This window comes from Lolium perenne, chromosome 5, assembly GCF_019359855.2.
Source record: "Lolium perenne isolate Kyuss_39 chromosome 5, Kyuss_2.0, whole genome shotgun sequence".
Taxonomy (NCBI): domain Eukaryota; kingdom Viridiplantae; phylum Streptophyta; class Magnoliopsida; order Poales; family Poaceae; genus Lolium; species Lolium perenne.
The window spans coordinates 14921410-14946013 of NC_067248.2; the positions used below are offsets into that span (position 1 = coordinate 14921410).

General features: G+C 45.9%; 1 protein-coding gene across 2 annotated transcripts in view; it reads right to left on the reverse strand.

The window, feature by feature from the left end:
• LOC127298915 (transcription factor HHO6) overlaps window positions 1-24604 on the reverse strand; it is a 71225-nt gene that overhangs the window by 23416 nt on the left and 23205 nt on the right. Inside the window, exons 4-5 of one of the 2 annotated variants that reach the window (XM_071819743.1) lie at window positions 764-840; window positions 279-653 (exon numbers count right to left, since the gene is read on the reverse strand). The exons of the other annotated variant lie outside the window; for it this stretch is intronic. Coding sequence (XP_071675844.1) covers window positions 294-653; window positions 764-840 — 437 coding nt within the window. The 3' untranslated portion in view covers window positions 279-293. Of the gene's footprint in view, window positions 1-278; window positions 654-763; window positions 841-24604 lie in introns of those variants that run through there. 2 annotated transcript variants of the gene reach the window in all.

Here is a 24604-nt window from a genome sequence, read left to right on the forward strand (position 1 = left end):
CAAATTTTCCCATGAGAAACTTGAAGGTAAAACCGATTTTGATGAATAAACTTTGTGTCATTTCCGTGGACAGTTGGTTCCTTAGCATGCCTTTGATGCCGATCAAGTAGGTATTAAAATTTGTAATCCATCCTTTTCCGGATTTCTAGACCCCAATTGTATCCATGAAACAACTCAATTACTCACATCAGTTCAGTTACTTTCAGCACAATCCACCTCGAAACATTACATCTCTCAGTCTGATGTCTCTCCTTCGCTGTACACAGGGGAAAAAAAGCCTCAATCCCGAATCCTCACGTTGTTCTGGTCCTACATGTAGCACTGCAGCATGGCTCTGCAATTCTACAAACGATAGCGGTATTCAAGACGACGATGACGCCGCCGCCTTCGTGCGGTTCTGCTGCATCTCCCAGCTGTAGCTCGCCGACTTGCCGTCCTCGTCCTCCTCCTCGCCGCCATCGCAGCTGTCTCCGGCGGTTGCCGACACGGCCCGGCTGGACCCGGTAGTCAGATGCAGGGGGGCTTGGGGCGAGCCAGACTGCGACGTGCTGTGCTGTGACGTGGTGTACTGCTCTGGAGGTGGCCAGACGCCGGCGGACTGCTGCTGCCGATCGCTGTCGGATGTTCGCCGCGTGTGCTGTATTTCTGCAGAACTGTTTGTGCACTTGGTCAATGCTCCAATGTTGAATTGTGATGATCACAGTAGTGTGGTCTGAATGGATCAGATGACTGAACTTGGAACAGAAGGCGGTTAGAAACAAACCTGCAGATGGCTCTTGACCTCATCATTCGTGAGCCCGTCCACCTTCATCATGTCCCTGATCTGCTTCGGAGTGGCAACTGCATGAACAGCAAGCAAAGAAATTCAGGCACACCAATCAAGAGCAACATACTTGCTATGCTAATTCTTCAGACCAACCCAGCACTCCAGCATACAAAAATGTGATTGTACAGTCAGCCTCTCACTCACCATGGGGGCCGCCGAGGCGCTAGAGCGCGGCGACGAATTGGCGGTGCAGCTCCGGTGACCAGCACCTCCTGGCCTTGCGGGACTGCTGCCGCTGCTGCTCTCCGGCGTCCGTGACGACGCTGCTGTTAGCGCTCAGGGCGGCCAGGCACGGCACATCGATCGCAGGGGATGACAGGGACAGGTCCGGGACTGCCATGGTGGCCGTTTCTGGTCTCTCCGATGATTTTGCAAAGACTGGCATGCCATTCAGTGGCATGAATGCACTGGACACCTAATGGAATTGAAATTAACAACCCAAGTTAGAAAAAAACAGGTAGCTAGATGCATATGAGTTGGCACTTCTGAAATTGACATCACAAGTATAAAGCAAAATATATCATGATTTTCTTTCCTCGTGATGGAATGGAAACGCTATAAGCTTGGCATGAATTTACTTATCTTTGTATATTCAGAAACTTGCTGTAAAATCTCAGAGTTTTTGAGTGTCACATAATTAAATTCGACATACTTCTTGAACAAACCAGCTCATGCACTTTTGTTGTTGCATTACCTAGTTTTCTCCCCCTCTAACCCATTCCGTATTAAACTAGTAGTGGTAGATGCAGCAGTTAGCAGGATCAATTAAACAAAGTATTCCGTATTATGAAACCAAATTTTAAACCGCCCCAAAAAAAATCCATCTGCATCTTCGTGCTGTAGTACTACTTTTGTATGCAACGATTAAGAATTATGTTATCACATTCATTCAAAGCTCGTTCAATGGACTAACATTGTATAATTTTCCAAATTTGACCAACCATGGTAATGGATGCTCTAGAAGGTTAAGCTAAGAGCATAAACATGACATAGACCTAGGAGTAGCATGGAATTATATTGAAGTTAATATATGACAATTATTATATATTTGTGTGCATAATTCGGAATAGAGCGTGTTGTACTTTATAGTAGTTTTCCACTGTAACTGAAAAAAGTTTATGTTTGTATCCCTCGAAAATATAGTTTTCCATAACTGTGACAACTATAATGTACTTACTTAATGATGATCTCATGTGTATGTGATTCAAAAATGAACAAGGGGACAGAGAGAATATAAGCTAGTTACAAGAAAGGTGTTGATTCTAAGTCACGGTAACGTACCACTCTATCCAGATATCTGGGATTTATGCCTTGGACTACCCAGACTTAAGTTAATAATGTGCTAGGCCCATGCCATTTACTTGCAACCCATAGCCTATGCAAGTATAGCTATATATATAAAGGGTCGACGCCCAAAAAAACACCACTCGTGGTTTAGCTTCTTCACCGAAATTAGAGCAAGGAGGGCTTTGTATGTGTCTTTGCGTTACCTCCATTTTTTTTCACTCTCGGTGATATCAACTAGGAATGAGTTGCATCAGGAACTTGTGATGTGCATGGAAATCTGTTGTCGGTTCCTAATGCAACATGAGTTGTACACTTCATGATGATGGAACTCAATGGACTAGTTCTCCAGACTAAGACATTGGGCTAGGAGGGATTTAGCGGTACCATCTGTCGTTGTTGAGTTTCAGGTAGTACGATAACTCTAATCGAGCCAGCATTTTAACCATGTACTACTATGTATATAGAATTTTATCATTCTGATTTATAAAACATATTTAGTCTTGTGAACTAGTTCATTCACTGTTAATTTTTGCTGACCCTAACTAATTCTCCAATGTAGCTACGGTCCGGTTCAAACTTTGGTTGTACAATTTATGTCTAGCTTTAGCTCCGGATTAGTTGATCCATCTCCGCACCATTCCACTCTTGCAAGAAATGAACTTCTTCCAAGGGAACAACACAAGCAACACGTATACCATACCGAGAGCCTAGGCATGATCTCAACACACGCTTACGACGACTTTCACTATGAGAACGATGATAACCAAGTTTCCTAACTAGTGGAGGTGTGTGTTTCTACGAAGAAAAATACCTGCTCTACTCTGAACTAAAACCTAAAACGTGTCTTTTCCGCTTTGTATTTCTCTAGAGAACCCAAAATGTCTTCATGAGAAACTTGAAGATAAAACAACTTTTGTTGAACAAACTTTGTGTCATTTTCGTGTACAGTTGGTGTTAAAATTTGTAATACATCCTTTTCAAAATTTCTAGATCCCGCTTGTATTCCTAAATCATCAATTTGACCTACAAAGTATTTCTATGGCATGGAAAAGTGTATCGATATTAACTTCTTTTGTATCCAAAACCAGTGAAGCCGATGCTCTTAATGAACCTTGAAGCTCATCTATCCCTGTAACTTCTGAACCTCGATTGTTACACATGGTCGTTGAGCCAAACTTTGAAATAGCATTATAATCTAGAAATAAAGGGGTGGTGAAGTGAACTGGTGAGGGTGAATAATGTTGAAGTCGCGTCGTGCGGAAAGAGAACTGAGATTTTTTTTAATTAGGCGGATGTTGTGCAATAGATTTAGTGGTTCAGTGGTAGGATATTCCAGATCTGACATGATTTATGTTTTTTATTAGTGGATGGCTGGATGGATTGTTAACGTTGGAGGTGTCAAATCGATCTACCGAGGACAAGCAATCACAGCAAACGACACATATATTTGGTAACGCAGTTCGGTGAACGCCTACATCTACGGGGCATGCTTTACGGGCGCTCCTCCCTAGGTACTATCACGGTACCGTCGACAACAAGCCCGCCAAGGTGTACATACACACATGGGCGGATCTAGGATCGGTTTTTAGTGGGGGCAAAGATGTGCTTAGTGGTGCAAATACTTTTATTAAGTGGGGGCAAACCAGTATTTAGCATGGCATATTACAAGGTGGTACAACTTTGAGTGGGGGCAGCCGCCCCCATTGGGTAAATGCTGGATCCGCCGCTGCATACACATCAGATCTACAATGTCACGACGGTCCAGTGCCCCTGCCACGGGCGTCAGACCGTCCCCGACAATCGATCTTATGTCTAACCTAGCTTTTCGTCTTGTCTATTTTGGCTACTCATGGTGCCTTTATGTATTAGAAAACAAAATTTTAACCTAGAAGTAGCAGCAAAACCATATCAATTGCATTCAGCCATTTGACAAAATTAAAGAGGGATACAGAGAGAAAATAAAGCTAGTTACAAGAAATTTGTAGATTCTAAGTCACGGTGAGGTGCTACTCTATCTAGATTTCTAAGATTTATGCTTTGAACTACCCAGAGTTAAGTTAATAATGTGCTAGGTCCATGCCATTTACTTGCAACTCATAGCCTATGCAAGTGTAGCTATATATAACGGGTCGACGTCCAAAAACCCACTCGCAGTTTAGTTGTTTCACCGAAATTAGAGCAACGAGGGCACTGTGTGTGTGTCTGTACTGCCTTCATTCTTTCCACTCTCCGTGATATCAACTAGGAATGAGTTGCATCAGGAACTTGTGATGTTCACGAGAACCTCTTCTTGGTTCCTAATGTAACATGAGTTGTACGGTTGATGATGCTGGAACTCATTGGACTACTTCTCAACGTGGATGAACCAGACTTATACATTGACTTAGGAGGGATTTAGTGGTACCATCCATCTCTGTTGAGTGTTGAGTTTCATGTAGTATGATAACACTAATCGAACCAACATTTCAACCGGGTACTACTCAGGGCTGGCTCTAACCCATGGCCACCTTGGGCGACGACCTAGGGCCCAGGCCTCAGAGGGGCCCTAGATTTCGTCCTCTCATGTATACCTCTCACCAGTGTATGTTTGGCAAAAGAATTGGCAGCAGCTCAGCACATGCCCGACGAGGTTGGGAAACACATCCGTGGACGAACGGTTGAAACGCCAGCCGCCACACTACGGGAAAACAAGAAGTTGCCGTGCGGCACTTTGCACGGCAAAGGCCGCTATATGCACGGCAAAGGCTTTGCCGTGCGTGCACGCACGGCAAAGGTTGCCCGGCAAAGAGAGCGCCGGCAAAGCCAACGTTGCCGTGCGCATCGCCGATCTGCACGGCAAAGACCATTGCCGTGCGTGGTTGTCTCTGACGTGCGTGCGATTCTTTGCCGTGCGGCACAGCTTTGCCGTGCGTCCTCACCTTTGCCGTGCGTCCTCAACATTGCCGTGCGGCACCTCCTTTGCCGTGCGTGGCAACATTGCCGTGCGCGAGCACTGTGCCGTGAAGCTGGCTTTGCCGTGCGGCAGCAGGCCAGCCCGCACGGCAAAGGCCTTGCCAGCAGACCCTCCAGGAGCTCCCAGGAGCACAGGCTTGTGCCACGTGGCCCCTTTGCCGTGCGTGTGCACACGGCAAAGTGACCAAAAGTCCTTTGCCGTGTGCACACACACGGCAAAGGGGCCCGATTTTTCATTTTTTTGCTGTTTTTCATTTATCCCTGCAGTTCAAATATTGCATTTCACAAATATAGCATAAATATCAACATATGATCACCAAACACATCAACAACACCACAAATACGTCGAGCACACATAGTTCATGCATACAATCCGTTACATAGAGTTCATAGTCCATCCACACAAGTTACATAGAGTCCATAGTGCAATATCTAATATTACAATCCATTACAAGCATACAATCTGACAAAGTGCACGAAGACCATGCCATCAACCTTGTCCTCCTCCATTGCTTGCGCCCGCCTCATCGTCATTGCCTTGTGACACATAATCTACAAGGTTTGATGAAATTGGCATTTGTCATTTGCATAATGATCACTTGAACAAGCACAAGTAGCGGGTTGGGCACAAGTGTAGGAGGACTCACCGCGGTTCATGCTCCGGATGATGTTCATGTTGTTCACGGTGATAGGTGTCCCCGGGGTCTGAGTGGGCGGTGGCGGCATCCACGGCATGGAGTAAGGTGGAGGAGCAGGAATACTCCCCGGTGGAGAAGATAGAGCCGTCTGGCTCATCAGCCAGCTCATCTGTGCCTGATGCTGCTGCATCATCTGCTGCTGCTGTTGCATCTGCAGCATCATCTGTGCCTGCTGCTGCTGATACTCCAGAACCTGCCGCGCAAACCTAAAAGAATGAAAAAGTACATTTGTGCACCCTCGCGCGGAGTAAGGGTCCCAATATTGGTTATCCATGTGTATATGTCCTAAACAAACCTAAAAGAATGAAAAAGTACATTTGTGCACCCTCGCGCGGAGAAATCTAGGGGGGTAGACCCGCCAGGGCACACGTTCCGCTGTTTTGGGGGGAGGAGGGGGAGAACGACCGCCGGAGCACCGGAACCCCACCAAATCTTGCATGTGGACCTATGCTATGTGTGAAAGTATGGTGCAAGGTGTGATTCACCAAATGGTGCATGGCATGGATCCCCGGTCTGACATTCCTCACCTTCGGGCGATAACACTTAACAGATTCCTGGACGTGTACGGTGAAGTGTCCCGCCGCGGGTATATCAGGGGCTAGACTGTGCCAAAGGGTGCCACACATGGTTTTCCATATGTCCATGGACTAAACAAACCTAAACCTATGAAAAGGTATATTGGTGCACCCTCGCGCGGAGAAATCTACGGGGGTAGACCCGTCGTCCCGCTGTTTTGGGGGAAGGAGGGGGACGGCCGCCGGAGCACCGGAACCCTGATATATGTGGGGGATGAACATGGAGACTAATTTTGTATTGCACATAGTGTAATAAATAGTCATCAAAAAGAAAAACTAATTAACAAAATAAATATAAGTAGTAGATGAAATAAAATAGTTAGAAAAACAAATAAAATGTATATTGGCGCACGGCAAAGGGAGCAGCGCACGGCAAAGGACCCTTTGCCGTGCAACTGGTCTGTCTGCACGGCAAAGGGGCGAGACACGGCAGTGCCCAGGCCTTTGCCGTGCATTGTTTCTTTGCCGTGCGGCTTGCAGGGACTTTGCCGTCCGACTATCATTGCCGTGCGCTGCTCCCAGACTTTGCCGTGAGATATTGCTTTGCCGTGCGCCAAGTCTTTCTTTGCCGTGCTAGGTTTCTTTGCCGTGCGCTGCTCCCAGACTTTGCCGTGCGTGTTGACGTTGCCGTGCGGTCTGCTTGCTCTTTGCCATGCAGCAGCTCACGGCAAAGATAGGCTGCACGGCAGCGCCTGATTTTCCCGTAGTGCCAGGTTTGAGCGATTGGCTTGGTTTGTTCCTTTTCGAGTATTCCCGATCGTGATGCCTACGCGACTACTCTTCAGCCTCGCCTTACGTCCTCGTCCGATTGCCTGCTCGTTCCTCCTTGGCTCGGCTGCCCCTCACGGACATATTGCGCATCTGCTCACCCGGTGCCCTCTGTCAGTCCCTGAATCTCTGATCTAATTCATGCTTTAATATGTGTCTAATCCATGATTAAATCACTCAGTTACTCATCTCTTTAGCTAGCATGCTAGATTAGGGGTTCTGTGTATATTGATCAAAGTTATCGTACAAGTGTGGTCACAGGCACTTCAAAACAAAACACGAGATATGTCTACACACAAGTATGTACGCATGCACGGCAAATTGAACACAATATTTGTAATGATGTTTTATCATTGTTGATCTGGCACTAGAGGTGTGTTAAATTGCTTGTATGTCAAATTATTGCATTTACAGAAAAACTGTAAGATTACAATAGCTAGTTTGCATACATGGAGCATGAGTTTCTCGTCCAAACTCTAAGCCCTAAATACTACTTATTGTATTTTGCTTCTCCATCAATCATAATATGACATTGATTAAGTAGACAACTCAGGCTAAAAACATGTGGTTAGATGTTAACTTTTCAAATTTTGTATGCAAAAGTAGACACATCTATATAAGTCTTAGTGGCCCATTTCGTCAACTTCGCCCTAGGGCCCCGGAAACATAGAGCCGGCCCTGGTACTACGTTTACCATTCTGATTTATAGAACATATTTAGTATTGTGAACTAGTTCGTTCCCTGTTAATTTTCATGGACCCTAACTTATTATCCAATGTAGGTACGGTCCGGTTCAAACTTTAGTTGTACTGTTTCTATCTAGCTCTAGCTCCGGATTAGTGAGCTCTTTTACCGTACCCGGCGTGGATTATAGGCCCTCCAATCGATGGATTTAACGGTGAAGATGAAATCATGACCAGTATAGGGGTGTCCTGCTGCCTTAGAGCCACCAGTGTACCCGGACGAAGGCATTTTTGGAAGATCAAACTTTATAGCAATGCAGAGTCCACCTCCCGAGCGCTCCTCCTAGTTTGCCCACCCAAAAGGAAAATCCCCTCCGAACCTTCCGGCCGCCGCCGCCACCCCCCCCCCCCCCCCCCCGTTGGAGTCACCCCTCCGAGCTAGGTTCCGGACGGCACCGACGCGCGCCCCCCGTAGCGATCGCTACGAACTAGGGTTCCGGCCGTCATCGACGCGCACCACCGTGTGGCCCAGCTGGTTGATCTCCGGGCAGGCTAAGGCGGTTGATCAGGCGCCGCACAGTGAGCTGACGAGCTGTGGAAAGATGCTTGGTATTGGTACGATTCAGAGTTGGCTTTTTGCGAGATGTACCAGTTCTGAGATGCTGGATATTCCTGGAATGATTTGGCACTTTCAAACAAAACAATATCTATTTTTCCCAATCATCACTCGAGTAATCAGTACATCTCTTGTGCAACATGAACATTAGTTGTTCCAATAAATTTTCTTTTGCACTGTAACTTACAGTGTGGTGGATACAGAGGCTAACATGGTCAGATTGATAAAAAAAGAAGGACCATACAACTACAGCAAACAATACTTAAGGTTGAGCTCATTGAAGCTACAGGCGCAACAAGTGTGACATCATGAAGGTGATGACCGCCACAACATCACCAGGTCGTCGCTGCAAACCATTCATGACCTCGTCAGGTTCTGTGAAGGATCCCGGTTGATAGTAACTAAATAGTATGCCCATTATAGCCAGTTCTGAGATGATGCAGTCCGTTTGGTGAAAGATGTGTTTGAAAACAAGTGTATATTTTTCCCAAACAAAACATTCCTAGTTAGTCTCTTCTGGAATATAAATATATAAGTTGCTCAAAGAAAATTTTCTTTTACAAAGTACAGTTACATTGTTTCCAAGCATAGACATTACTTGCTAATTTATAGCAATGATTCTTTACACAGAGAAATATCTACACGGTCACATGGGGAGATTGAGCAAATATGCATCTCAAAACTAATACAGACCAAACGCCATTGACATGGATTTACACATCCTCCGGATCATCTCCGGCGAGAACGCTGGACATGACAAGCAGTAGATAGCCTCGTCAAACGCGGCGGCAACGCTGCAAGCGGATGATGGCGGGAGCGCGCCGGGAAAGGGTACAGGGATGTGGCGGCCAGGACGCAAGGTCGGCGAGGGCGTGGCGGCTATGTCGATGCGGCGGCAAGATGCACACAGCGACCGCATGAGAGGCAGAGGCAGGGGCTGGTGACGATCTTGGTTGCACATGGGCTAAGATCTTGGCCCATCAACAACTCCAATTACGTAAAAATAAATCTTTCACTATTTTGAAAAGTTAGAAATGTCTATCACACCCTCACCAAATCAACTGTGAGATGTTCAATACTGCTGCCTGCAGTATAGGGTACCATAAAAACTCTCGGATTAGTTGATCCATCTCATCACTTACACTCTTGCAAAAAATGAACTTCTTCCAACGGCACAACACAGGCAACACGTACTACTGAGAGTCTAGGCATGACCTTAACGCACGCTTACGGCGACTTTCACAATAAGAGCGATGATAACCAAGTTGCATCACCAGTTGAGGGGTGTGTTTCTACGAAGAAAAAACCCTGCTCTACTCTGAACTAGAACCTAAAACGTGTCTTTTCTGCTATGTTTTTTCTCTAGAGAACCCACAATGTCTTCACGAGAAATTTGAAGGTGAAATATGCTTCTGTTGAATAAACTTTGTGTCAAGCCTCTACTTTCTCTCGCCGTGAGTTTATTTTTTGTAACAGGGAAGCAAATTGTGTAGCTGATTGTTTATCAACATAGATGGCTTTACTTCCGTGTGTTTTGGTAGATGAACCAGTTTGGGTAGATGAACTACCGGATTTTATGATGTAGTTGTGATTTAATTAATACAGATGGCAGCAGAGTCCTGTTGGTTCCCTCAAAAGAAAACTCTGTGTCATTTCCGTGGACAGTAGGTTCCTTAGCATGCCTTTGATGTCGATCAAATAGGTGTTAAAATTTGTAATCCATCCATTTCAGGATTTGTTGATCCCACTTGTATCCATGAAACAACTCAATTAGAGCATCCCAGCCATCTCCCCGACGAGACCTTCAGGACGCATTTTTTTCATCCGGATGGACGAAAACGGTCCAGTCGCGCTCCTGGACCCTCGTTTTCGTCCGGATTAGGCCTTTCATCCGTCCGAAGAGCCCAGGCCATCCCCAGGTTCCCGAGGCCCGATCGGGGACTCCGGACGAAACAAAAGCGCGCGAAACATCGAGCGGGCCCGCGTTGTCGGTGACAGAACTGGTAGTTCCCTCCATTAATTTCGGTTTCCCTCCATTTTCCCGCATAGAACCATTTTCCCCGCCGAATTTCGGAGGAGCTACCGCCATTCCCCCCCCCCCCCCCCACAGTTTCAGCTCCTCCCCTTCCACCACCATGCCGCCGAAGAAGCTTGCCGCCAATTGCGCGCCGAAGGCGAGGAAGCCGCAGGCGTCAAAACAGAGGCCGCCGGGCATGACAAACGCGGAGTGAGCGGCGGATCAGGAGCGGCGGCGGAACGAAACTCGCGGCAGGGCGGAAAGGGAGAAGAAGTGCAACGCGAAGAGGGTTGCGGCGGCAGTGGAGGAACAGGCGAGGCTGATCTCCATCAACTTCAGCCAGTCGCGCGTCGGCCAATTCCCCGGGCCATGGCCGACCCAAGGTATGATCGGCTCTCCTTCCTTCTCGTCGGTGTCGCCGGCCATGACCATGTTCCACGACACCTACGCCGCCAGCATGGTCGGGTTTACGCCGTCACCGCCGGTGTACGATGGCACGATGTACGAGGGCATCTCGCCTCCCTGCGACATGGGCCGCTCTCCTTCTCCAACTCCGGGATGCCGCCACCCAATGAGCCTGTGATGCATGAGATGATCACGGCGGGCTCCGTGGTGTTGGGATTCGTAGCATAGAAAACAAAATATTTCCTACCGCAAGAACGAATAACAAGCCAAGATGCCATCTAGAAGATGGTAGCAACGAGAAGATCATGAGACTAACCCTCGAAGATTTCCAAAGCCTACGAGATTAGATCTCATTGTTGCTGTAGTCGATCACTTGCCGCTTTCAAAAGCGCGTAGAAGATCTTGACGGTGCCACAGTCGGGCAGCACCTCCGTACTCGGTCACACGTTCGGTGTTGATGACGACGTCCTTCTCCCCGTTCCAGCGGGCAGCGGATGTAGTAGATCCTCCTCGGAATCCCGACAGCACGACGGCGTGGTGTCAGTGGTGGCGGAGATCTCCGGCAGGGCTTCGCCTAAGCGCTGAGGGAGAAGATGGAGGAGGAGAGAGGCTAGGGTTTGGGAGAGGGCCGGGGGCTGTCTTGGGCGCCGGCCTTGGGGGGCCTATGTGGTGCGGCCAGGTGTAGGGCTTCCCCTCCCTCTCCTCCTCATTATATAAGTGGAATCCCTAAGGGTTTGCCCAAAGATCTGAATAAGACCCCAATTCAAAAACTGCCATATGGACGAAACCTATGGGGACAGGGACTCTCCCCTTCCCCCCTTGCTTGGCCGGCCAAGGAGGTGGAGTCCACCATGGACTTCACCCTCCCACTTGGTTGGCTGGTTAGGGTTGGTGGAGTCCAACCGGGACTCCACCTTCCATGGTGATTTCTTCCGGAAAGTTCTAGATCATTCTAGCACCTTCCATAAATGCACCAGATCATTTCCAAACTTGGAATGGCTTCCTATATATGAATCTTATTCTCCGGACCATTTCGGACCTTCTCGTGATGTGCTGGATCCCATCCGAGACTCCGAAAAAAATATTCGAACTCCATTCCATATTTCATATCTACTTAAAACGACATCAAACCTTAAGTGTGTCATCCTACGGTTCGTGAACTATGTAGACATGGTCGAGACTCCTCTCCGACCACCAATAACAAATAGCGGGATCTGGAGATCCATAATGGCTCCCACACATTCAACGATAACTTAGTGATCGATTGAGCCATCTACACACGATACTGATTCCCTTTGTCACGCGATATTTTACTTGTCCGAAGTTTGATCATCGGTATCTCCTTACCTTGTTCAACATCGTCACCGACAAGTGCTCTTTACTCGTACCATGGCATATCATCTCTTGTGAACCAGTCACATGCTTGCAAGCTAATCAGACGACATTCCACCGAGAGGGTCCAGAGTATATCTATCTGTCATCGGGATGGACAAATCCCACTCTTGGTCCATATGCCTCAACTCATACTTTCCGAATACTTAATCACATCTTTATAACCACCCATTTACGCAGTGGCATTTGATGTAACATGATCTCATGGTCGAAGGACTAGGTAACTATGTATTGGAAGCAAATAGAAAATTGAACTTAATGACGTGATCTTATGCTACGCTTAATTGGCTGTGTGGCCATTATATCATTCATCCAATGACATAACCTTGTTATTAATAATATCCAATGTTCATGATCACGAAACCATGATCATCTACTAATCAACAAGCTAGTTATACAAGAGGCTTACTAGGGACTCCTTGTTGTTTACACAACACACATGTATCAATGTTTCCTGTTAATACAATTATAACATGGAGTGTAAACATTTATCATAAACACAAAGATATATTATAATAACCACTTTATTATTGCATCTTGGGCATATCTCCAACACGTGGCCGCCGCGTCGAGCCCGAGTTTCTTCACCCAAGAGGAGGCAAGGGTTACGAAAGCCGTCGCGGAGCGGCGTCTACCTCGACCACGGTCACCACGATGAGAATGACGGTACCGAAGACATCGATGAAGAAGACGAGAAGACCTACGTCGACCAGGATGTCGACGTAGAGGATTCGCCTGAACCCACGCAGGCGGCGTCCAAGGGGAAGAAGAACTCGCCGCCGGCTTGGAAGACCGTGTCTATGAACGCATCACCAGTTCCAATCAGAACTGCGACACGTACTGGCAGCGGGTCAAGGTGGCGTTCGATGAGCGCAAACTCGTCGATCCATACTTCAACAAGATGGTGATGGACCGCGGCGACAAGGCAATGGGCACCCATTGGGGGATCATTGAGGCGGCGTGCAGCAAGTGGCACGACATACAGGAGGAGATCGACAAACATGTTGTGAGCGGCGAGGACTTTGAAGCAAAGGTATGCTCACTCGCCGTGGCTCCTCCGTTGAATGTACATTGCCGTGGGAAATCTTGAATCGTCGGCTTGTTTTTGCAGATTCAGCGGGCGCCGGACGACAACGCTGGCCAGATGTTCAAGTTCCTCAATGTGTTCGCCCGCATCTCGGACTACGACAAGTGGAAGGTGGTGCGCTAGAATCTCGCCAGTAACAAGGGCGCGCAGTACAACCCCAACGATCCTACACCTGCCGCGTCGGTGGGCCGCCCCGAACTCGGCCAGAAGAAGGTCAAAGAGCAGAAGAAGGCCGGCCATCCAGCCGACAAATTCAAGCGTCCTTTGAGAAGTGCTGGGCCGACGCGAGGGCGCACGCCGTCGGGAGGGATGATACGTCTCCGACGTATCGATAATTTCTTGTGTTCCATGTCACATTATTGATGTTATCTACATGTTTTATGCACACTTTATGTCATATTCGTGCATTTTCTGGAACTAACCTATTAACAAGATGCCGAAGTGCCTGTTGCTATTTTCTGCTGTTTTTGGTTTCAGAAATCCTAGTAACGAAATATTCTCGGAATTGGACGAAATCAACGCCCAGGGTCCTATTTTGCCACGAAGCTTCCAGAAGACCGAAGAGGAGACGAAGTGGGGCCACGAGGCGGCCAGACTACAGGGCGGCGCGGCCTAGGTCTTGGCCGCGCGGCCCTGTCATCTGGGCCCCTCGTGTGGCCCCCTGACCTGCCCTTCCGCCTACTTAAAGCCTCCGTCGCGAAACCCCCAGTACCGAGAGCCACGATACGGAAAACCTTCCAGAGACGCCGCCACCGCCAATCCCATCTCGGGGGATTCAGGAGATCGCCTCCGGCACCCTGCCGGAGAGGGGAATCATCTCCCGGAGGACTCTACGCCGCCATGGTCGCTTCCGGAGTGATGAGTGAGTAGTCTACCCCTGGACTATGGGTCCATAGCAGTAGCTAGATGGTTGTCTTCTCCCCATTGTGCTTAATTGTTGGGTCTTGTGAGCTGCCGAACATGATCAAGATCATCTATCTGTAATTCTATATCTTGCGTTTGTTGGGATCCGATGAATAGAGAATACTTGTTATGTTGATTATCAATTTATGTTTATGTGTTGTTTATGATCTTGCATGCTCTCCGTTACTAGTAGATGCTCTGGCCAAGTAGATGCTTGTAACTCCAAGAGGGAGTATTTATGCTCGATAGTGGGTTCATGTCTTCGTGAATCTGGGGGAGTGACAGAAACCTCTAAGATTATGGATGTGCTGTTGCCACTAGGGATAAAACATTGGTGCTATGTTCAAGGATGTAGTCACTGATTACATTACGCGCAATACTTAATGCAATTGTCTGTTGTTAGCAACTTAATACTGGAGGGGGTTCGGATGATAACCTGAAGGTGGACTTTTTAGGCATAGATGCATGCTGGATAGCGGTCTATGTACTTTGTCGTAATGCCCAATTAAATCTCACTATACTCATCATAATATGTATGTGCATGGTCATGCCCTCTTTATTTGTCAATTGCTCAACTGTAATTTGTTCACCCAACATGCGGTTTATCTTATGGGAGAGACACCTCTAGTGAACTGTGGACCCCGGTCCAATTCTCTATACTGAAATACAATCTACTGCAATACTTGTTCTACTATTTTCTGCAAACAATCATCTTCCACACAATACGGTTAATCCTTTGTTACAGCAAGCCGGTGAGATTGACAACCTCACTGTTTCGTTGGGGCAAAGTACTTTGGTTGTGTTGTGCAGGTTCCACGTTGGCGCCGGAATCTCTGGTGTTGCGCTGCACTACATCCCGCCGCCATCAACCTTCAACGTGCTTCTTGACTCCTACTGGTTCGATTAAACCTTGGTTTCTTACTGAGGGAAACTTGCCGCTGTGCGCATCACACCTTCCTCTTGGGGTTCCCAACGGACGTGTCAACTACACGCATCAAGCAAATTTCTGGCGCCGTTGCCGGGGAACTGAAGAAAAGTTACACCACAGAGATCTCTAACTCCCACGTCAACTTTGCGCCAGCAGCAAATTTCTGGCGCCGTTGCCGGGGAGATCAAGACACGCTGCAAGGGGAGTCTCCACTTCCCAATCTCTTCACTTTGTTTTTGTCTTGCTTTATTTTATTTACTACTTTGTTTGCTGCATTATATCAAAACGCAAAAAAAATTTAGTTGCTAGTTTTACTTTATTTGCTATCTCATTTGCTATATCAAAAACACAAAAAAATTAGTTACTTGCATTTACTTTATCTAGTTTGCTTTATTTACTATTGCTAAAATGAGTAATCCTGAAGTTGAAGTTCGTTCGTTTAAGCAACAAGGGGGAGAATGTTTAAGAGATGCTTGGTATAGAATTAGTAATGCCCATAATAGGTGCACTAAAAAACACTCCACCACTATTTTACTCAGGAATTTTTATGTTGGTATCTCTAGCTGGAATAGGTATGTTCTTGATTGTCTCGCAGGAGGTAACTTCTTAAGTACTCCTGCATTAGAAGGTAGCTGCATTATTGAGAGTCTATTTGGAATACCCCCTGTTGATGAAGTTAAAACTGAAATCTCTCTTGAAGATGTTATGAAAAAATTGGAAACCATAGAGAAAATTTTTCCAAGTGTTGAAACTAAATTGGAAATGTTACTTGATAAAACTGATGAACTTGATAAATCCTTAGGAGGAATTGATGAAAGAATTAGTGTCCTAGGAACTTGTGTTGTCCATGATGATCAAATTAATAGGATTGACGAACTTGAAAAAGCTATGAAAACCTTGGGTTCAACATTTTCTTCTCTTAAATATAAGGAGAAAGCTTATGTGGGTAAGGAGCAAAAGTTTATGTATGTCTCTAAAGTGCCTAAACCAAAGAAATATTACTATAGGCCTAAAATTGATAAAGCCCTTAGTACCACCACGGATGGGGGAGCTTGTGATAACGATACACCATCTCTTGATAATACTTGATACACACTTTCCGCGCCTAGCTGAAAGGCGTTAAAGAAAAGCGCTTATGGGAGACAACCCATGTTTTTACTACAGTACTTTGTTTTTATTTTGTGTCTTGGAAGTTGTTTACTACTGTAGCAACCTCTCCTTATCTTAGTTTAGTGTTTTGTTGTGCCAAGTAAAGTCGTTGATAGTAAAGTTCATACTAGATTTGGATTACTGCGCAGAAATAGATTTCTTTAGTGTCACTAATCTGGGCTGTTTTCTCTGTAGGTAACTCAGAAAATTATGCCAATTTACGTGAGTGATCCTCAGATATGTACGCAACTTTCATTCAATTTGAGCATTTTCATTTGAGCAAGTCTGGTGCCTCGATAAAATTCGTCAATACGAACTGTTTTGTTTTGACAGATTCTGCCTTTTATTTCGCATTGCCTCTTTTGCTATGTTGGATGAATTTCTTTGATCCATTAATGTCCAGTAGCTTTATGCAATGTCCAAAAGTGTTAAGAATGATTATGTCACCTCTGAACATGTTAATTTTTATTGTCCACTAACCCTCTAATGAGTTGTTCTAAGTTTGGTGTGGAGGAAGTTTTCAAGGATCAAGAGAGGAGTATGATGCAATATGATCAAGGAGAGTGAAAGCTCTAAGCTTGGGGATGCCCTTGTGGTTCACCCCTGCATATTCTAAGAAGACTCAAGCGTCTAAGCTTGGGGATGCCCAAGGCATCCCCTTCTTCATCGACAACATTATCAGGTTCCTCCCCTGAAACTATATTTTTATTCCATCACATCTTATGTGCTTTTCTTGGAGCGTCGGTTTGTTTTTGTTTTTGTTTTGTTTGAATAAATGGATCCTAGCATTCACTTTGTGGGAGAGAGACACGCTCCGCTGTAGCATATGGACAAGTATGTCTTTAGGCTCTACTCATAATATTCATGGCGAAGTTTCTTCTTCGTTAAATTGTTATATGGTTGGAATTCGAAAATGATATATGTAGTAATTGCTATAATGTCTTGGATAATGTGATACTTGGCAATTGTTGTGCTCATGTTTAAGCTCTTTCATCATATACTTTGCACCCATTAATGAAGAAACACCTAGAGCTTGCTAATTTGGTTTGCATATTTGGTTTCTCTAAAGTCTAGGTAATTTCTAGTATTGAGTTTGAACAACAAGGAAGACGGTGTAGAGTCTTATAATGTTTTCAATATGTCTTTTATGTGAGTTTTGCTGCGCCGTTCATCCTTGTGTTTGTTTCAAATAGCCTTGCTAGCCTAAACCTTGTATCGAGAGGGAATACTTCTCATGCATCCAAAATCCTTGAGCTAACCACTATGCCATTTGTGTCCACCATACCTACCTACTACATGGTATTTCTCCGCCATTCCAAAGTAAATTGCTTGAGTGCTACCTTTAAATTTCTATTCTCCATCTTTACAATAAATAGCTCATGGGACAAATAGCTTAAAAACTATTGTGGTATTGAATATGTACTTATGCACTTTATCTCTTATTAAGTTGCTTGTCGTGCGATAACCATGTTTCTGGGGACGCCATCAACTATTCTTTGTTGAATATCATGTGAGTTGCTATGCATGTTCGTCTTGTCTGAAGTAAGGGAGATCTACCACCTTATGGTTAAGCATGCAAATTGTTAGAGAAGAACATTGGGCCGCTAACTAAAGCCATGATCCATGGTGGAAGTTTCAGTTTTGGACATATATCCTCAATCTCATATGAGAATAATAATTGTTGCCACATGCTTATGCATTAAAGAGGAGTCCATTATCTGTTGTCTATGTTGTCCCGGTATGGATGTCTAAGTTGAGAATAATCAATAGCGAGAAATCCAATGCAAGCTTTCTCCTTAGACCTTTGTACAGGCGGCATGGAGGTGTAGGATAACGTTGCATAGAAAACAAAAATTTTCCTACCGCGAACACGCAATCCAAGCCAAGATGCAATCTAGAAGACGGTAGCAACGAGGGGGTATCGAGTCTCACCCTTGAAGAGATTCCAAAGCCTACAAGAGGAGGCTCTTGTTGCTGCGGTAGATGATCACTTGCCGCTTGCAAAAGCGCGTAGAAGATCTTGATCACGATCGGTTCCGGCGCCACGAACGGGCAGCACCTCCGTACTCGGTCACACGTTCGGTTGTTGATGAAGACGACGTCCACCTCCCCGTTCCAGCGGGCAGCGGAAGTAGTAGCTCCTCTTGAATCCGACAGCACGACGGCGTGGTGTCGGTGGCGGTGTAGAAGTCCGGCGGAGCTTCGCTAAGCTACGCGGGCAATATGGAGTGGAGGAGCTTGGCTAGGGTTTGGGAGGGGTGGCCGGCCACTCTATGCGGGCGGCCAGCTTGTGGTCTTGGGGTGGCCGGCCCCCTCCCTTGGCCCCTCATTATATAGGTGGATCCCAAGTGTTGGTGTCCAAGTCTTCGAATAAGACCCGAAACCAAAACCTTCCATAGGAGGGGGAAACCTAGCCCAACTAGGACTCCCACCCAAAGGTGGGATTCCCACCTCCCATGTGGGGGGTGGCCGGCCCCCTATGGTGGAGTCCACTTGGGACTCCACCCCATCTAGGGCTGGCCGGCCATGGTGGTGGAGTCCCATGTGGACTCCACCTTCCTTGGTGGTTTCTTCCGGACTTTTCTAGAACCTTCTAGAACCTTCCATAGTGTAATGTCCCAGGTTTAGAGACGATCGAGGGGTAGATTTTAGAAAGGGATGTGCATTGCATAGTAAATTCTGGGGAAATTTCGCGCTTTTAAACAAAAACTGCATCGAAGGGGGACAAGTTTCTCTCTCGACACCTTACAGGGTTAGGGTTTCGAGAGTGCAACAAACTTGCATCTCACTTCACTAGTCTAGGGTTTTGAGAAGAGAGGGGAGAGTTTGCTTGATTGAATTCCAGATGATATGACATGGTTGAATTCAAACCAAGGTTGAATTTGAATTTCAAATTTAAACATCATATGAATATCTCATAATTCAAAATTGAGGTAATTCATTAAACAAATATTAATAATCAAGAATATAAACATTACATATATTTAGTAAAGCTCATTAAGGAAACTTTGAGCTTTATTAATAATCACACAAGATACATTGTCTTTACAACATCCAGAATTGAAATATAAAATATTACAACACATTCCAAGAATTAAATAAATTGAAAATAGAAAATGAAAATTACAAAGTTATTGTAAATGGCTAAACTAGATAAGAAAATCTTCATGATTTTCTTGGACATCACTTGATTGAACTTCTTGATCATTTCCTTAAACCTGCATAGGAAGACAACAAAGACAAGAAAATAGGGATTATGCCAAGTGGTAACACCACTTGGCAGGTTAGCAAATATGAACAAATGGAGAGGATAACTCAAACACTGCCGGGGTGTCAAGCCAAAGGACCAAGTCCCAACCTGTGAAGCACACAGGCAGCTCACAGGGATAGCTGCATGTCTCACAACACACACGAGACCGGGGAAGAGTCACCAAAGTGACCAGAGCCAAGTCACATCGACCGTGGAGAGTACAGAAGAACATATATAACCTTTTCAGTGCTCAAACCCTAGTCATTTGCTCATCCATCGACAGGCTGAAGGGGTAAGATATCAAGAACAGCCAAGAACACCAAGACCAGGTGAACAGCTAAAGCTGTCTCATCTATTCACAATCACCAGAAATTAAACCAAGACTTCAAGCTTGCTAGGAGGAGCAGGGCAAGCAAAAGACCACCAGAAGCAAAACCTCTACACCAACACTCATTTTCTAGGAGCTGGAGTGAGGTATATCACACAAAAGCCTGAGCAAGATCATATCTTGCTCATAATTAAGCATACAATGCATCATCGAGCACAGAAGGGTAGAATGCCCTGTGTGTGTCATCATCTGCTACCGTGCCATTTGGTGCAAGCATAGATGGGTAAGACCACTAGGTAAACATCCTATGGGAACAACAGTTATGCAAATCCATGCATAACTAGAGAAATCCAGCCAAGAATGAAACCATAGCTAGCCTAATCCACACACTAAGCACCTACAGCTAGCTAGGCCATCAGACTATAGACAAATCCTTGTCTATATAAATTTCTCAACACCAAAAGCCACTGGTAGTCCAAGATTGGATCAAGCCGTTGAACAATTATTCCATTCCAGCCTACCAACACAAACCATGGCAAATCACGGATAGGGAGCAACCAGGACAAGCAACACAAGTGCTGTCGGGGCCACCTCAACCCCGAGCCAAAGACAAGAACCTATACCTCATTATCCATTTGGATTCAAGATGGGGCTAGGGTACTCAACCGAGAGTTGGCATCCATCTAGTCCTGTCACAATTAATTAGATGATCACAACCGCACAAGAACTCACATCACTTATCCACTTCAAGAAATTCAGGCAACACAGATAAGTGAACAAAACAAATAAAGAAAAGCACCAGGGCTTTGCAGTGATCCAATTGATCAGTGCAAGCAACAGCATCTGCTAAGCCAACAGTAATACTCAATTAAGCATAGTCATGAATCTGAACAAAATGAACTAGCCCAGGGGCACTGGCACTTGCAAGTATGCAAGGATTAATCACCACAATCAAGCCAGGGACAAGATTAAGCACACACAGTATGCCCTAGTGACAGTAAAAATGAATAGGAGCATGCCAGTAGGCCATGAGCATCACTGGATGCTCATGAGCAATCACAGGAGGACCACAGCCAGAGATTACAATAAACCGAGATAGCTAGGAAGCACAGCGAGCAATTGAGCAAGAACAAGACAAGACAAGACAAGCTAAGATCTATGGCGGCAAGCAAGTCAAGCACAGCAGCGCACCAACATCAGTAGGCCAGCACCTCCACAAGGAGGGAAGCCATGGCCAGGGATACTGGAGGAAGAAGAAGAGAGGCACAGGAGAAAGGGGGCGGCGGAACACTTACCGTGGTCGAGCAGGTAGGCAACGGCCATGGCGACACCACGGCACCGCCCGCACCACGGCGGCGAAGCCAGGGCGGAGTCCAAGCACCAGGAGCGCCAGGAACGGCGGGATCGAACGGATCCCGTAATCCTAGCACCAGACGGGGACGAGATCGAAAGCAGCAGGTCGCCCGCGTCAGATCGACGCGGATAGGATTGACCGCCGTCGTGTGGCGCGTTGATTGCGCACCATGACGGGGGCCAAGTCCGGCGAATCTCGCCGGAATCGAGCGGCGACGGCGGAGGCGACGCGGGTCGCCAGAGCGGGTTAGGGTTAGGGTTCGATCGCGCGTGAGGAGAAGAGAGAGGAGTGGGGCTGGTCGAGCCGGACCGGGCCGGTCGGTTCGATCTAACCCACTGGGTTGCACCGACAGGTGGGCCCAGGGGTGTTTTTGTCTTTTCACAAACAAATAAAAATGCTGAAACTTTGAATAATCATAGAAAATTATGATTAGCTCTAAAAAAATAATTAAAAATATGAAAATAGATCAACATAAAATTCTCTAACTAAATAAAATATCATAGAGAATTTTTGAAGCCAATTAAGAATGAATCTTAATTTGATGATTTAAATAATGATTTAAATCACACATATAATTTTCTATAATGAAAATAAGTCCATTAATGCATTTGGACTTCAAAAACACCTTGACAACATTTCAAGGTAGTATTTTACTCTTAAACAAGTATCCTCAAATTATTCTTAGTATTAACCTCTTACATGAAATAATAACGACATCGGAAGGGGGGAACAAACCCTAAAAATGGAATCATGCATAATTGCTTCTTTAACCATTGCCCTTATCGGACAATGATGCTATTTTTCAGAACAAGAGGACAAGGGTCAGTCCATACCTTCCAACTGCAGAACTTTGCAGTGTTCAGGCAAGTTCATCACTTGCTCATGTCATTTGAGTATTTTTATCAAATTACTTGCAAAGTATTATGGTTATCACTATTGCACAAAAATCAAAACCACTACTTTCATAACTATGAATATGACTATGTGGTGGGCAATGGAACCATGGATTGTGTTGATATGGTGGAGGTTCCATTGCACGGGCTTATATCCATCTAGGATTAAACAACAAATGTCGCCAGTGATTCTTGTGCCGTAATATCCGTGTTAACCATAAGATCCGGAGTGGGACGGAGTAGTCAAAAGTGTTTCCACCTCTCGTTCATCAACGGATGCGCTTTACCGTAGACACTTGTATCTGTCAGGGCAAGCGGTGGGCTGGGAAGCCTAAAGTCCCCACGGCATAGTCCGTAGACACTTGTCGCTCGAAGTGCAAGCGGTGGGGTGGGAAGCCTAAAGTCCCCACGGTATTGCGGTCTATGATGGGTTGCAGCTACCGGCGAAGGAGTTTGGTTCGATCCCAAACTGTTGTCGTGGTCGGGGTCCATCCTTAAGTGGTATAAGAGGACCGACGAGGACCCAGGGTCGGGGTATGCAACAAAGGGTGGGTGTTCGAGGTAGCGGAGGAACATGATTGGCTAGACCTTATACCGGGCCTCACACCTAAGGAAGTGTGGACGGAAAGCTGCCCGCATGGCACCAAGGGTAACATCTCTTATGGCTAAAGCACCACCCCACTTCACAGTGTAAGAATCGTGACCTGTCACTCCCTCGTTCCGGGATTGAGGAACTGCGAACGCGCGCCGGAAAGGAGCTCCATGAAGTTCTAGTACACCGGTGAAGGCCGACGGACATAGCTCTTTGAAATAAAAGCAATCTCTTGAAGAAATGTTTATCAAAACTTGCATTGGTGTTAGACTTTCTGGTCTAATATCGTAGCTAGTGCATTAAACACCTCTTATCTATAATGAACTTGTTGAGTACGCTCGTACTCATACCACTCTTAAACCCCATGCTTAGATTGTCTGAACCATCTGGAGGAGGAGGACTACGACAGCAATGATGGAGCCGAGATCATCGGCTACGAGGAACCAGACCTCTCAGGAGGTGTTGAAGGCGTAGACTACATCATAGTCTACGGATCCGGGGAGGCTTCCGGAGGAGAACAAGCCTAAGGATATCAGGAGGAGTAGTAGTAGCCGAGCAGCGCGAACTCTTACTATTTAGCTGCTCGTTTAAATAAATGTTTAGTTTAATGAGACAATGGTATTGTAAGTTAAGTTGGGTTCGCCTCGAACCCAGGAGTTATCCTCTCAGAACCCAAGAGGAGCTCCGAGACGACTTGTGTATGATGATTGTAATAATATGTGAATGAGTTATGGACCCTGCTATGTTCTGTTGTACTACTCTGAGGGATGTAATATTTGCGGAATGGTACTTCGCGAATGTTATATCAACGACTGGCATACTACAACATGCAGTGGTATGCGTGGTCACCACGCTTGGTATCAGAGCAAAAGCTTTGACCTTAGGTTGGAACCTAGTAAATGGGACTAAACGTTAGGAGTCAAATAGGATTAGTAAAGAATTCTCTAAAAATATGGTGTATATTCAATTGAGAATACAACAATCATATCTTTTAGTGCGATAATTCTTTATTATCTCTATTATGATGCATTATTACTAATCTTATAATCTTTCTATTTCTACAGCCAACATGGCAAGTTCACGACCGGGAAGAAACGTGAAAGTTATGGATTCCACACTGAACGAATATCGAGGAGGACTTGCTGATATCCTACGAGCCATGTTATTGGAATTTGGGTGTGATCCCCAGATTCCAGTAAAGAAGTACATGTTCTATGATGGACCGGTGTTGGCCAAGTGCAGAGTAGGACTGCGACTTCCCGAATCTTTGGGAATGAGCATAGTCATGCCAGCTGGAGAAGCGAGGACAACCAATACAGCCTATCATATAGCTGTTATGAGAGCCATAACCGACATACGGGAACATAAGACAAAAGAGCTTATGGATTCCGAGTTTTCCCATATTCCCCATAATCAGGAGGAAGAAGATCCCTTGCTCAACCACTACAAATACGCCAAACGCAAACCCATAGCAGCGGCAAAATATATGGATAATAGCCGTAACTTCATATCATTACTCTTTCAGCTGAATCATCATCTGATAGGAGCTATTGATACGATGCTAGAGGAATTTACCGAACCCAAGGAGGAGAGTAGGGGAAAAGAACCTATGGAGAATGTAGTGCACACACCAGTTTATTCAGCTGGTGACTACATCAGCTTTGATCCACTTGCACGTGAACCTACACCTGCTACACCTGGGAACTACCTGAATAGTTCCTATGGGGGATACGAAGGCGGAGCGGAATCCGGAAACAACCAGCGTTCCGAGACTCCGATCGAGAATTCTAGGGGTTGGCGTTGGGGAAATGATACTGGAACCCATAGTACTACGGAGTATTATGATGGAGAGATGAACGATGATGCAACAACCCAGAACCAGAGCTATCCTAGTAATGAAG